The sequence below is a fragment of the Pelobates fuscus genome, chromosome 2 (assembly GCF_036172605.1).
Source record: "Pelobates fuscus isolate aPelFus1 chromosome 2, aPelFus1.pri, whole genome shotgun sequence".
Lineage (NCBI taxonomy): Eukaryota > Metazoa > Chordata > Amphibia > Anura > Pelobatidae > Pelobates > Pelobates fuscus.
The window spans coordinates 169,845,381-169,860,971 of NC_086318.1; the positions used below are offsets into that span (position 1 = coordinate 169,845,381).

General features: G+C 38.2%; 1 protein-coding gene across 7 annotated transcripts in view; it reads right to left on the minus strand.

Moving 5' to 3' along the window:
- DST (dystonin) overlaps positions 1-15,591 on the minus strand; it is a 592,252-nt gene that overhangs the window by 69,464 nt on the left and 507,197 nt on the right. For all 7 annotated transcript variants that reach the window (XM_063442942.1, XM_063442944.1, XM_063442945.1 and 4 more), the window contains 7 exons: positions 15,080-15,241; positions 13,777-13,947; positions 13,394-13,560; positions 5,533-5,692; positions 4,498-4,824; positions 3,460-3,544; positions 2,061-2,302 (listed from right to left, as the gene is read on the minus strand). In XM_063442942.1, coding sequence (XP_063299012.1) covers positions 2,061-2,302; positions 3,460-3,544; positions 4,498-4,824; positions 5,533-5,692; positions 13,394-13,560; positions 13,777-13,947; positions 15,080-15,241 — 1,314 coding nt within the window. The remainder of the gene's footprint in view (positions 1-2,060; positions 2,303-3,459; positions 3,545-4,497; positions 4,825-5,532; positions 5,693-13,393; positions 13,561-13,776; positions 13,948-15,079; positions 15,242-15,591) is intronic.

The following is a 15,591-nucleotide window of genomic DNA, read 5'->3' on the forward strand; positions in this document are numbered from 1 at the left end:
AAAGACACCACAAGAAATCACACTGCATATATTATTTGCCTTTCTTCTTTTTAATGTCTCAATGGGTATGTCATATGATTTATTAACACAATGGGACCTTGTGGACAAGTGATACTGTGCATACTCTTTGATATATATACATCTATATATTGCTCTGCTATATATATATATATATATATATATATATATATATACATATATATATATATATATATATATATATATATATATATATATAGCAGAGCAATATATGTACATATACAGCACAGTAATGTTGTTTAGTTTACATGGTACGTACCGGTAGTCCAAAAAGATGCAGGACTAATTTCTTACACCTAAATACGGCATAGCAAAAGGATAATTAAGTCAATTGGGACAGCTGGTTATGTGCTCTGGAGTGCTCTGGGTAGATATATGGATTTTCTGCAAAAAAGGTCACTATGTTGTCTCTACAATCTTTTCAATATTTTGAAAGAGAAAGAGAGACATTGCGAGACAATAGTGACTATAATTCATCCACAAGTCTCCTGTTGAACTTAAATATCCAACAGAGAAAAATTATGTTCCTTTTTAAATATGTAGATGAGATAAAAGGATGGGGTGATTATTAGTAGCAATTAGAGCCTGAGAATAACAGATAAGCATTGCAAAATATATAAATATAACCAAAAAGAAAATGTAGGGGTCTATCCATTAAATCAGATATAGAACTAACAATACATGTTAGCAAGCTAGCTATTCAAGAAGACATGAATGCACCAGATGTCCTTAACCGAACAGGGGTCATTGTAAAATTCATTAATTTCAATATGCTGATATCCCTACCAGAATGATTGACAATTGACGCAATAGAGGGGTTGGGAGTGGTTGGAAAGTCTCAGAGAGGAGGATGAAGAGACACTCAAAGGGGAAATAAGGGCTGGAGAGAAACACAAGGTGTAGGAACGACATTTAGAGAGACACACAAGGGAAACCATGAGCTAGACAATATACAAAGGAAAGAGTTTAGTGGGGCTGGAGAGGCACACAAAAATATGGGAGGGGTTAGAGGGTTTCACAAGAGAGTGTGAGAGGCACATAAAACTCTTTTTGGGAGGGTGTGCCAAGAGACAATGTTGTCTCGTGTTCTATATATCATGTTAGCAGAGGAAATGGGTTTGGTGTTGGTGAAACCTCACGTTTTTGTCAAACTGCTTAAAAAATGGAATGACTTCACCCAAATAAAAAGCTGCAGTGGGTATGGTGCTTGGAGTGTATCTTTAATGTGGTTATTAAATTATTTTATGTTAACCTTTTTTATTTGTAGTTTCATGGTTTTGTTTATAAAATGAGAAAATGTGTACAATTATGTTGACTGAACATCTGATACAAGCTGTTGTGCATAACAAAAAAGGAGCCATTATCTAGCAGCAATTGTATAAAATCGTTAAACTACTTAATCTAAATGACTCTGGGAACCCTTGGGTGGTGTTTGCTGGTAAGTATTAAAATGTCAACAAAATAATTTACCCATATTAAAAGAGATGGCCATGCATCTATGTTTTTGTAAGACTTAAATTGCTTGAAAATGCACTGTCCCACCTAGCAAAATAATGTTTAAAACATATAAAATAGCATAGATACCTATGTGAACATCTTCTACAGTTATGGCAAGAACAAATGTAATTTGGCAACTATCCATGATAACAGACTATAAATAATCAAACAAAGCTAAACTATGACTGAAATTTTAAATGATTAAATAATTATTTGGGGATAATATTTTGGCATGCAACGTTAATGGACACTACAGCTATATTTAGTTACAGTCAGCAGAGGGATTGAATAAGTAATTACGCTCCAAAACCAAACATTAAGCATTCATTTATATGCCAACAAAAATAGCACAGAAAGATCAGATAATCACGTCCATAAGACAACTTAATATATTTTGTTGGTACAGCTGACATCAAAGTGTGGAACCTACTACTTTGGGGATGTTCTATACACTGTTACCCCTGTAAATTGTGTGCACTTATAGTTTATTTTTTTAAAAGCTGATAACTGTTAAGACATCTCACTTTTTTTCTTTCTTGAATGCTGGTCAGCTCCTCTGATGTATTGTCCTCTAATTCATATTTCTTCAATTCTACCTCCACCTTGTCCAGCCACTTGCCAAGCAGCTCGTGTGCTGAATGGAACTGAGTTGCAAGATTTAGCGCCTGTTCCAGGACTTTGGACACTTCTGCACTTAGCTTTGTGATTTCTGAATATCTTGATTTAATGCCATCTAACTTTTCTTGAATGATTACGACCTCGTCACCTGATGTTGCAGAAAAGGATATGACAGTTGATTTTTTTTTTTTAATTACTACATAAACATAAGGATTACTTAAGTTTCTAATAATCTGATGATATTTGCCTCTACATTAAAGAATAAGAAAGTACATGCATAGTTCTTAATATTTTCTACTATAAAAAAACAACCAAATAAAATTTTACTAATGTTAAAAGATTCCTCAATAAATCAAACAGACACATATTTTTCAGTCAAGTTATCAGAAAGGTAATACAGCACCAAAGAAGACCAATTAATTAATTAATTGAAGAGAAAATAAATACTAAAAAATAATAGTATCAAATTATACTTTAATTGTGAGTGTTTAGTGTGTTTTTACTAGGTCTCAAATCAAGATTTAGGCCAAAACAGAGGAGATGAGAACATTTATCAACTCTTTTTACTGCTGTAACTTTTTGGCCCCAACTTGATGAGCCAATTTACTGCAACCCAAAATGTTTAGTGGTCAAACCCTTAAATGCTGTGTTTTTGAGACTAAACATTCTCATATGCCTTGTTTGTAAATCTTATCACACCAGCCAAATACAATCTCTATTGTCTCTGCTTTACTTTCCTGTTTTTCAAAACAAGACGGGACTCAGGCAATCACTGCTTTCATTAGGACTCTTGATAATTCACTACATGTTGTTAATTATCCGTCAGCTCACGTATAAGTGATGCAAAACTTCACTTCTCAAAACACTGCAGACATATTGGATTTCCGGATAAAATTTCACAGTTTTAAATTATTCACAATGTTATTATTTCTAATTAAATCCTAGAGAAATCTTAATAATCATACAAAATTGCAGAGTTCAGTGAACATTTAACATACTTGTAAAGGCTCAGCTGCAGTAGAATAATAGATTACTTAACATCAAGGGTTGCTGAGACTGTAGACATAACTAAAATGAAACACACTGCCACTAAGTTAAACCTTTTAATGAATCGGTTTGTTATAGAATCAAAAGAAGAAGGAAAACTACTCCCTAGCTTATGTATGCCTCATAAAACCCTTTTAAAACACTACAACATGCCATATGGCACAGATGTGTAACTAAAGACCAGGTCAATGAATGCCACCAATTATAGTGGCCTTTTTACGGAGACATAAAATGAAAATGTTGAATAGAGACACCCACCGGTGGTTTGTTTTAGGAGTTCCAACCCATTTTGTATTGCTTGAGCCACATTTTGCTTTCGAAGCATGATGTCTTCCTGAAGGAGCTAAAAATAAAAATTGTTTTAGCGAAAGAAACAAATTATTAGACTATCACTTACCTGACACCTATATACATGTGCTTGGCCTTCCATGTCCTGATTTAACTTATACTATCTTGCTGATCATAAGAATGAAACCAGCCATCCATTGATTAATATTAATTGTGTTTTTCTAAAGTAGACTGTATTTCAACTATTTTATAGAATGCTACTTCATTCTATTACAGATAACCTACAGACTGAGCTTCACAGTATATAAGAATTCTAAAGAAAAATGTCTAGCCTGGAATCTGGACCTGCCTCTGAAGAGAGCTTCAAAGACATTTATATATCTTTTTTCTACCTAGGATGTCATCAGCATAAGGACTCCACAAGGGGCTTTTTAAAACAAAAAGGAAATACATTCTTCTCGAAACCGTTCAAAAATTATGTGAAGATAGTGCGTTGATTTTTTTTGTCATACCTACTTGAATGCTATGGGAACAAGCCATATTATATCAACTATTTTAACACAGGGTTATTCAATGGAGAATGAATTGCTGGGTGTTCAAAGTGTATGTATTTTAAGCAAAAATTTCCAAACCCAAGCTCTCAGCTATTTTAGCCTAAAATACTTTGATGAATAACCCTGACAACAAAATCAGACAGGACAAGACCCAAACAAAAGCTATTTGGACTGGTTCCAGGCCCAGTTTCACAATTCCATTTTTGGATGTAGCATTCAATATTCAAAGATACTAGAAAAGCAAGAATATGTGTTTTCTAGTACGCTATTACTCTGATAACTTCAATAACTGTATAACCCGTAGTTTATATTCATGCTATTGTACTTTAAGTGGTGTTAACAGACTTATGAATGATAAAGGAAATAAGTGGTTATAAATCATAACAAAATGATTGAAAAATAAAACAGAATAAAAGAAACACTCAAAATAAATGGTAAACAGATGTAGAAATACCAGCAGCTCAGTGTGTTGCCTTGTGAGCACACCAGGACTATAATCTTGGACTGAGAGTTTGCTCAGCTTGTCATGTGCTTCGTTAAGCCAATTCATCAATTCAACTTCATCATCTCCGAATATCTGAGCATTGCAGTGCGCCTGCTGCAGGAGCTCACATCTCCTGTTACTCTTCTCCTGGATCTCTAAGTATCTCGCCTGGCAAGTGTCTAATTTCTCCTGAACCATCTCCTTATCATCCCTGGAACTCAAGGCCTTTAAGGACTGCCCAATGCTCAGAGTTTGGTGCAAAATTTTATTATGACTCGTGATGTTTTCTTGCAAGACCTGAGTGAGGGAGCGAAAAACGTAAAACAGAAAAAAAATGGATGGCCAAATCATATCAATGCCAAATGAAAGAATTTAAAGTGAATAATCTATTTGGAAGTGGAAAGGGTTAATTTGTTAATCAGAGTAACAGCGAGATTTCACACCCATAAAAAAAATTGTCAGTTCCTAACTAACTAACTGCATTATTGCAAGGCTGTTAATGAAAAAAATTAGCAGAAGAGTCATGAGACAAATGTGGTGTGCTTTGTTAGTGACGTTGCATGCACATTTAACCATTTAAGTTTCACAATTTCTGAGAAATAATGTAGTAAAAGATCGACAACCAGCAGAACAATGCAGAAGATATTTCTAAAGCACCAACACATTTAATTATTCAGCCGGATTACAAAGTGTCGCTGGCTTTTTTTTTTCACACAAGCTTTTATTTGGCAAACATTCATTTGCTGTCCCCTATAACCAAATGTTTGCAATCTATTTGTCTTTTGCGTGAATAATGCTAATATTTGTATGTTTTCACTATACATAATACATTCATTCATTCATAACAATAAATTATTTTGGATGTGCTTTGGAGAAATGTGTAGTACTATACGTAATTAATTATAATGCAAATGTCTTGGTGCTTTAAAAATGAAAATTTGAATTAGTATCTTATAAGAAGAAAAGACAGAGTTTCGCTTGATATTCCAGTGCTCTCTTTCTTACTTTCTGCTGGGCAATTTGCTGTAGCAGTTTGGATGTTTGTGTACCGATAGGCTCAGAGTTTGCCAGCTTTTTTTCAGTGATGTTGAGCCATTCAGACAAGGGTTCCAAGGTGTCATGAAATTGTTCCGCAACTACTAAGATTCCATCCAGCTGGCGTTTCCTACAAATCACCAAGAATCAAGCACATAATTCTCAGCAGAAACACATAGCAATGTTTTTCACTGTCTATTATTGATTAAAAAAAAACTAAAACATTTTACAAAAAAATAAGTAAGCAATCAGGTTGCCTAAGAATTTGAACATATATAATTATACTTAATAAAAGAGTAAAACAATAAATAAAAGCTACTTGAGGTTGACAAGTGTCCACATTTAGTATATATCATCTACAAATGTCATTGGCTTATCTGTATAAGGCACATCCACAATCATACCAAGAGATAAGCGGGCCTGCATGAGTTTGTACTCAAGGGTTTGACATCTCCACTCTTTATAATGGTCTACATGAAGTGTTTATAGCAGGTCTGAGAGGAAAGTTCTCACAGAAGTTGTCACCCATTGCTATAATTATTATTATTAGCATTTATATAACGCCAACTTATTCCGCAGCGCTTTACAATACCCATAGCACTAATGAATAACCAATTCTTCTTTGATGAGAAGAATGTGTGGATTATTCTTTAAATATAGATAACCAAGAGGCCTCTTAGTTGTGCATTTATGCTTGTAATAGACCTGGCCATATGGTAGAGCAGAGTGTGCCAGTGGATGTGCAGAACTGAAAAAGAATATCTCACTTCATGAATTCAGTATAACAACAGCAAAATCACTGCATATTGCACCCTAGGTGTATACTACAAATCAGAAAATTAACAGCGAATATTTTAATATGAATTACATACATAGTCAAACATGCACAATTGCAGCCATAATTGCTCTAAATGTACAATTGTGTGCCATAGCAAAGTTTATGATGCCCCATGAAACACCCCACGCACTCTGATTACAGGGTAGTGAAGGTCTACTATACTGTGAAAAAAGAGCCTTTGTTTATAAGAAAAGCAATTAAATAATTAAACACTTTAAATTAAATATTATTGCCCATCCAAATGCAATTTTCCCTGAATTGATCTAAAGCATTTTTCCTAAAACACAATATCTATGTCTTTGCATTTCCAGATTATCAAGATAATCGTGCATTTTTTTACAAGCTGCACTAAAATAGTTTACATTCTTCTCTGTAGACCCTAATTAGGTCGGAAGCATGTTAGTCAATGAAAGCCATGATAAGATCACAAGTTTCAAACATGCTAAGGAACAAAGCCTCTTCCAGTTATACTGAAAGCCATGACTTCCTTTTTAAACGTGGATAATAAAGCTGTGTTGTAATTACATAGAGAGAATCTGATGACATCACTGGCGGAGAGAGAAAAGCCAGAACCACAAGATGCAATTATAGATTTAAATAAACAGTTTGGGTGGATTTGATGCATTATTATACTAGGAAATGCATTTCTTGGCCCCGCTACTCTGGAGTCTCAGTGCTTATGCCCTTATGAACCCGTCTGTTTTTGTCCTCTTGTGTTATCAGTGTTTGCTTTCACTACATAAAAAATATATCATGATGCAATGGAATATCCCATTTCATATATAATATATATTACTTGGAATATGGATCCAAATCCAAACGTAACCACAATTAGTGCACAACTCCAAAAGGCTGCATATAAACCGATAACATGAATAAATAAAAGGATGCTAAGTGAGCATGGCTAAAGATATAGCCAATTCTTTGCAAAGGATAGATTTGCTCTTGTTTCTTTTAAGTGCAATTTTTCAAGTTCATATGTGTCTGTTGTGATATTATGAAAAAATAATTCTGTTTCTTTTTTTTATGGTTAAAATGTATATCATTTTCTGATACATCATGCATGAGAGAAATTATTGGTATCCAATTGCATCTATCCTCTGCTAGGAATGATTCACTAGACTTTTTAGCCTTACTCACTTTTATTTATTTATTTTTAGCCACGAGGTTGAATGGCAGATTGAGCAATGAAACACATGCAATCCATAGTGAAACATTGAATCCATAGTGAAACATTGGAGGAGATGGGGAAACAAAGAATGGTGGAAATTCCCAGAACATAAAATGGGGAATAACAGCAAGGGATTTAAAGGGAAAACAATGGATGGGGAAACATAGCACTGGATGGGGAGATACACTACAGTGGATGGGGAGATACACTGGAGTTGGAAGACAACAAACATGAAGAACCAGAACTCGGGATGGGAAATGCAGAAGTAAGGGAACAAAGCGGGGTATGTGCAGGAAAACCATAGACAGAGGAGACTGGTATTCACCACTGCAAGTGCTGTCTAGCAAGAGAAAGGGGAGTTGGGTCCAACCATACACAGAAAATAAAGGTGCATGGCAGTGAAGGAAGCAGATATGGTAGAGGAAAGGAAAATGAAGCCGAGATACAGCCAGCCAGGATAAGATAGGAAGACACTGGATTGACCCGGAGATAAATAACTAGACAACGGAAAAGTTAAAGATCCAAGAGGGAACCTAATATGACACAGTGGAGGAAGTAAAGAAGGCATCTATGTTCTACAACATTCCAAAAGAGTTGAACACTGTTGTTCTAGAACATCTTAGTGTGTCTTAAGGAGAAATGTCACTTCTCTGGAAATTTGGCCATTTACTGAATTACTTTGAATAAAATATAAAAATAAAAACAATAATAATTAAAAAATATATAACTCATTCACTTCCCATATATACACTCTTGTTTGTCATAGATAAAACAAAAAACAGATACAACATACTGGTTATGATGATTGGAGTAGCCCTTGAAATGACGACACATGGTTATGAATTATATTCCTTTTAAACGTTTCTGAATTGACATGTAATGATTTCTATATTTAGCTCTATTAATTTGAAACAGGCAGTAAAGTATATTAAAAGACAGCATCTTAGGTCCCAGTATATAGTAAAGAGCCAATAATAAGCAGGCACATAGCAGACACCAGATGGATTTAATCTATCACCTAATCCTACAGGTCTGTTAAAAAGTGTATTTTATCCCTCTGTGTTTACATTTGTGCCTGGCAGATTTGCCCTTGCATTATCTCGGTAATAGAGGAACAGTAATACAATAATTACACATGTATTTTATGGTTATCAGAAGTGTATTGTAGAAATAGAAATGTAGCTCTGGGTCAAAGCTAAAAGAAAAATCCAGAAGGCAATTTTGCTGCTGATTCCTATTGCCTATGCTCTGTGTGTTATCTGTAAGAAAATTCACCTTACTAAGCCAATTTGTAAAATGCTTCATTGACATTGTGCAAGGGGAGGGGGGAAGAGGTATGCAACCTTCGGCTCTCCAGATATGGACTACATCACTCACATATTGATAGAAGAGTATCAGGGGATATGTAGTCCAAAACATCTGGAGTACCAACGTGTTTAACCAATTAATGCCGCTAGTAGTGATGTCCCGAACGGTTCGCTGGCGAATAGTTCCTGGCGAACATATGCAATGTTCGGTCCACCCCCTATTCGTCATCATTGAGTAAACTTTGACCCTGTACCTCACAGTCAGCAGACACATTCCAGCCAATCAGCAGCAGACCCTCCCTCCCAGACCCTCCCACCTCCTAGACAGCATACAATTTAGATTAATTCTGCATTCATTTTTTTTATTTATTTTTTAGACAGAAGTGTGTTATATTTGAGCATGCTAGGCTGAACGTGCGTATATCATGGCTAGTTGCACTAAGGGTATGAGTATATAGCAGTACATTGTTGTGAAAGATGGATGTCATGTTTAGGGTGTAGCTTGCACGTTATCAACTGTGTATTTATATCAGCAGTTCCACCACTAGTTATAAATCAAGTGTGAGTCGCCCCATGAGATGAGACTAGTGAATAACATAATACATGAACGGTTAAAGGACCACTATAGTGCCAGGAAAACACTCGTTTTCCTGGCACTATAGTGCCCCCACCCTCAGGGACCCCCTCCTGCTGGGCTCTGGGATGAGGAAAGGGTTAAAACTTACCTTTATTCCAGCGCCGGGCGGGGAGCTCTCCTCCTCCTCTCCGCCTCCGATCCTCCCTTTCGGCTGAATGCGCATGCGCGGCAAGAGCTGCGCACGCATTCAGCCGGTCACATAGGAAAGCATTTACAATGCTTTCCTATGGACGCTTGCGTGCTCTCACTGTGATTTTCACAGTGAGAATCACGCAAGCGCCTCTAGCGGCTGTCAGTGAGACAGCCACTAGAGGATTTGGAGGCTGGATTAACCCTATTATAAACATAGCAGTTTCTCTGAAACTGCTATGTTTATTTAAAAAAAGAGTTAATCCTAGAGGGACCAGGCACCCAGACCACTTCATTAAGCTGAGGTGGTCTGGGTGCCTAGAGTGGTCCTTTAAGGTAAAGGCATGTAAGGAACTACGACAATAAACTCTTTAGGAGGTGAAATAATGACATGTTTAAACGCTTGCGATTAGTTAATGTGCAGAGAGCAGTTCATGTGATCAAAGGCATAGTGTGGAGGATCGGCTATAGTGGGACATGCTTGGCAGGCTGCTGTTTACTGCTTGTGCTCATCCAATCCCTTCTGGGCGTCAGGTGCAGACCCTGGGAGTCCCTGATACCTGGAACAACAAAGGCAAGTCTCTGGCTGAGTGCTGGGTTCGCGGCTTGAGGTGGTGGAAGCTTGTTTTGTTGGGTGGTCGGATCTGTCCCGGTGGTGCTTCATGTCCGGTGCGGGATTGTGGTGGCTTAAGGTGGAGGCGAGTGCTTGACGTGGGGCAGGCTCTGCATTTCTGTTTGTGCCTCTGGTCCCGTCTTCAACGCCTTTGCGTTGGTGGATTTTAATGGAGACTGCTTCGCTTAGCTGTGGTGGAGCTTGTTGGGGCTGTGGTGGAGCTTTTTGGGGCTTCCTGCTTGTTATTTGCTTCCAAAATTGATTAAAGAGTCTGTCTAGCTTAGACTCAATATCCTGCCATGCTTTGCTGGTACCAGGAGGACACGCGGCTGCCGCCATATTGGGAGAGTCGCAGATGAGTATGTGCGTCCATTAGCTCCAGACAGCCTCTCAGGGGTGGACCGGGATAACCCCCACCGGTCCAAAGGGGGGGGTAACGGAGCTCCTGCCGGGAAGTAGCTGCTCCTGGGCATCCCAGGATCAGGAGATCGGCCGCCTCTCCCTCCCGGTGTGCACCAGGCAACACTTGCCACGCGGAGGTAAGTAAGACTCTGTCGAGTTGCTGACCGCTATTAAGCATGTCGGGTCGGTCAGGTAGGAGCAACATTGCTGGGTCATCCCCTTCTGGGGTGAAATTCGCTTGTTGATAGCCGCTTAAAGTGAGTTATTGAGGGAGCTCACACGAAGTACGTCTTTCCTCCATGACAGCTAGGCCCCGCCCCCCGGAAGCTGCATTCTTAGTGAGAGGAGGGACAGTGTAGCTGCTGCTGATTTAATAGGTAAATCGATAGCTAGGCTAGTGTATTCAGTGTCCACTACAGTCCTGAAGGACTCATCTGATCTCTGCTGTAAGGACAGCACCCCAAAAAGCCCTTTTTAGGGCTAGAACATCAGTCTGCTTTTTTTTTTTTTCCTGTGTAATCTAATTGACGTTGCCTGCCTGCCAGTGTGTGTGTCAGGCTCACAGCGTATACTGTGCCCACTTGCCCAGTGCCACCACTCATATCTGGTGTCACAATAGCTTGCATTTAAAAAAAAAAACAAACTTTTTTGACTGTAATATAATAGAAGTCAGTTTCCTTCACACGTGTGCGTTTCAGGGCCTGCCAGGGCACAGTGTCACACCAGTGCAACTCATATCTGGTGTAACAGTAGTGTACATTTAAAAAAAAACATACAGGGGGCTTGTTGTCACCTTTCGGGGACCCTTGGTGTTGTACATGGCTGGGTGGAGGAAGAGACCTTCAATGGCATCAGTGAGGACAAGGAACTGGACATGGCTAGCTTGGTATCCAACCTTGTGCAAATGGGTAGTTTGCGATTGTGCAAATGGACTGTTTGCGGTTGTTTGCGGTGCGTTAAAGGGGGAGTTTGGTCTGTCACTGTGAAGCGGGCGTAACCCTTACACTACCTGATCGATACAACATCATACCTGATGTTTTAAAGCACGTTATTCCAAACAATTTAGGAATGTTAGGTGATTTATGCCCTTTATGGATTAAAACCAGACTCTGCATCAACTATGTAATTTTCCATGGGAGTTTTGCCATGGATCCCCCTCCGGCATGCCACAGTCCAGGTGTTAGTCCCCTTGAAACATCTTTTCCATCACTATTGTGGCCAGAAAGAGTCCCTGTGGGTTTTAAAATTCGCCTGCCTATTGAAGTCTATGGCGGTTCGCCCGTTCGCGAACATTTGCGGAAGTTCGCGTTCGCGAACAGAAAATTTTATGTTCCTCACTAGCCGCTAGGACATTACATACTGTTCTGAAAATAGTGGGATTTAACTGTGTACTATGTGAGCTGGGAAATCCGTGAGTAGATGTCAGCAGAGCGAATCCCTTTAAGTCAGAGTTAGGGTATTTTTTAGCATTAGTGTAGGGTTAATATTAGCATTAGTGTAGGGTAAGTGTTAGTGCTGGGTTAGGGTTAATGCTGTTTAGGGTTAGGGATAGTGTAGGGTTATATATAGGTTAGGTGTATAGTTGGAAGTAGTGCAGGATTACTCCACCATGACTACTTCAGTGATTTAAAGAGGTAATGGTGCCTACAAAATGCTTTGAAACATTGCACATGCCCAGTCTGACCCCTCTACTGCTGTTCCACGTCTGGCAGAATCTAATTCATTGGCTGAGAGCAGTCAACTGACTCAACCAATAAGTGAGTTTCAGGATCAGCAACTGAGTTTTGCAGCTCTGTAGAAACTGGATGTCGTAAATCCTGCTTCAGAGTTGTTAAAGAGTTTGCTCCATTACTGTGGAAACTGTGCCAGGGTACTCCTACCATCATAACCCATACATTTAAAGCACTGAACAATTCCAGCCCCTCTTATATCTCTTCACTGATCCAGAGGTATGCCCCTCCTCGTACCCTCCGCTCTGCCCGCGACCACCTCCTGACCGCTGCTCGCACCCGTACGGCCAAAACACGCTTGCAGGACCTCTCACGGGCGGCTCCTCTCCTATGGAATAACTTGCCTACTGCCATCAGACTCTCCCCTAGTCTTCAATCATTTAAGAAGGGCCTTAAATCCCATCTCTTCAGGAAAGCGTATGGCCTCCCAGAGTAATCTCTCCCTTACATACCTGTCTCTTGCTCTCCTATGGGATAGTGCTTTGCTCTCTCCTCCAGCTCTGCTTCACTCCTACTTGATATTTCCTATCCTAATGTTTCTAATACCCCACCTCCTATAGACTGTAAGCTCATTTGAGCAGGGTCCTCTTCAACCTATTATTCCTGTAAGTTTTCTTGTAATTGTCTTATTTATTGTTACATCCCCCCTTCTCAAAATATTGTAAAGCGCTACGGAATCTGTTGGCGCTATATAAATGGCAATAATAATAATAATAATAACCACTACAGGGGACTGTAGTGGTTAGGATTATTGGAGTAACCCTTTAAATGAAGACACATATTTAATAATAATCAACTAGTCTCATCCAAGCTAAGATTTCTGATTTCATATTGTGATCAATGTATTAGTGAAATTATGATTCTGTTCATAAAATCACAATATACAAATAAATAAGTACTTAGATAAAATAAATACTGATATAAGTCTGCCTATAGCTCTATAAATAAATGACAGCATTTGCCAAAGGCCTGCATAAACAGAAATATATCATAATCTGTTGTACCTTATCTCAGCTTTCTTCAGTAGCTCATCCCACCTATGCTCCAAGGCACTTAGCTGTTTCAATATCTTCTCCTTATCTGCCTGGTCAGCAGAGCCTGCTATTTTCTCTCGTTCTCTCTTGATGACATCAACAGTAGGTTTACGATCATCAAGTAATCTCTGAAGAAGCTGCAAACATCACGGTAAACAATTTTTTTTTTTTTTTTTTTTAAAGTAAGAGACATAATAACAGGACACAAATGGCACACAGTAACTGAAATAACCCACTATAAATAAAGATAAGCCAAAATTAAAATGTGGACAGAGTGATCTGCAGTCCACAATAGTTGTGACTTATGAAAATAATATTGAAGCATATGAAGTTGGTGTAATGGTGAACTGTACCTTTTGTTCTTGAATTTGAGCCTTTACGACTTTGAACTCTGCTGAGGGAGATTTCTGGTTTGCCACCAGCTCCTCTGTGTCTGTAAGCCAGTTGAGCAACGACTCCAGAGCATCTTGGAACCTTCCACAATGCATTAGAGCTTCCTGCAGCTGAGCTGCTCGCTGTGCAACCTGACAAAAGACAAATATCATTATGCCACCTGTCATCATCAGCAATTCACCTCTATTAGAGATCCCATACTCATTACATCTCTGATAATACTGCATGTGATCACTAAAATCTCTATAAAACCACAAACATTACTCTTACTCTAAGTAAAGTAATAAAAAGCGTTACTGGAAGATTTTATGTATTTTTACTTTAAATCACAATGTTTTTAACTGACAGTAGGAAGGTTTTCATTCTGACTCGTAGCTACAAAACTGCCAAAGCAGGCAATACTAACTATTAAAATGGTTCCATTCTAACATCCCATATTCTTCTGCCTGGAACCCTAGGCACAATTCTGTCCATTCCCCTTTATCAAAATCCTGGACAATAGAGAAATACTTTTTTAGGGCTCTTGATATTGGGGCTCCTGTCCATGTTTTTAGTGACTCCCGTGGGAGTATATATAGTTAGGGTGGTGCTGTAGCGTAGACGTCCTTAATAATATCTCTGGTGGTCTAATGGTGAGTAAGAGGTGCTTCACTGAATCAAACTGCACTTATTTTGCAGAAACTTTGCAAAGGATACAATTTCGTAAAGTAGAAGGGGTTTATTATCTCAGCACCTGCTACTCTCCAGTTTTTTTTTCTTAACCTACAAAAATTCTGATTTCCATTTTTGTTTGTCAAGATCTCCTCAGCAATTCTAATGATTTTTCAGCAACAGCTCTTTTCAATCTCTCTGGTAGGTTGTGGAACCTGATGGTTAAAACCTCTGAGTGATAAATCCCCACACTGGCCATAGGATAAAGGGTCCTTCTAAACATCCAAAGTCTATTTAAGAGTTTATTTTACAATGGTTATGCAAACATTTTAAAAGTGATGCTGAATATTATTATATGTCTTTTATTTCTTTATTTTTTAGAAAAACCTAGACGTCTATCCAACTTGTCTCATTCCACCTCCTGCAGTAAGTCAAACAGTTAAACCAAACAGTACAAAATGTCACACAAGAAAGCAGGGGTTTGAGCAAGCCTTGCCTACAATCTACCTTTTTAGATGCCAGGGAATTAAAGCATATATCACATAGAACTGGGTAACTTGCTAAAAATGTGAGATTAAGCACAATAGGTATGCCATTTGTATGATCAGATACCTTCTTGTTTAGGGTGTTCCATCTAGAGTTTACTTCTTCCAAATCACGTTCTAGGCCTTCTGCGCTAGTGTTTTTTGCAGCACTTTGAATGAGTCCTTGACCTAACCAGTTAACTTCTTGTAGACACGCTTGCAATGGTTCAATTTCCTCTTTTTGGAAAACCTGTGTATAAAACAATCTGCATGAGACTGGAATTGACCTTCACTTTACCAATTAATCATGCATTATGGCAAGTTCAAAAGCACCCCATTCTTTTCTATGATAAAACAAAATCACTCAAGATTATCCAAGTATATATTGTTCCACATACCCAATCTACACTGGTGTAAACACACACCTTAGATAAAAAGTAACCTAGAGAAAAGTTTCCTTTTAGTTAATTAAAAATGATTGCACCTGCAAAGCTATATATTTTTATACAAAGCTAAAACAACTGGGAGATATGAAATCCTAGGTGTGCAGAGGTAGGCATTAGAAAAAAACAAAACACATTTTAAAATTAGACCTCCAGT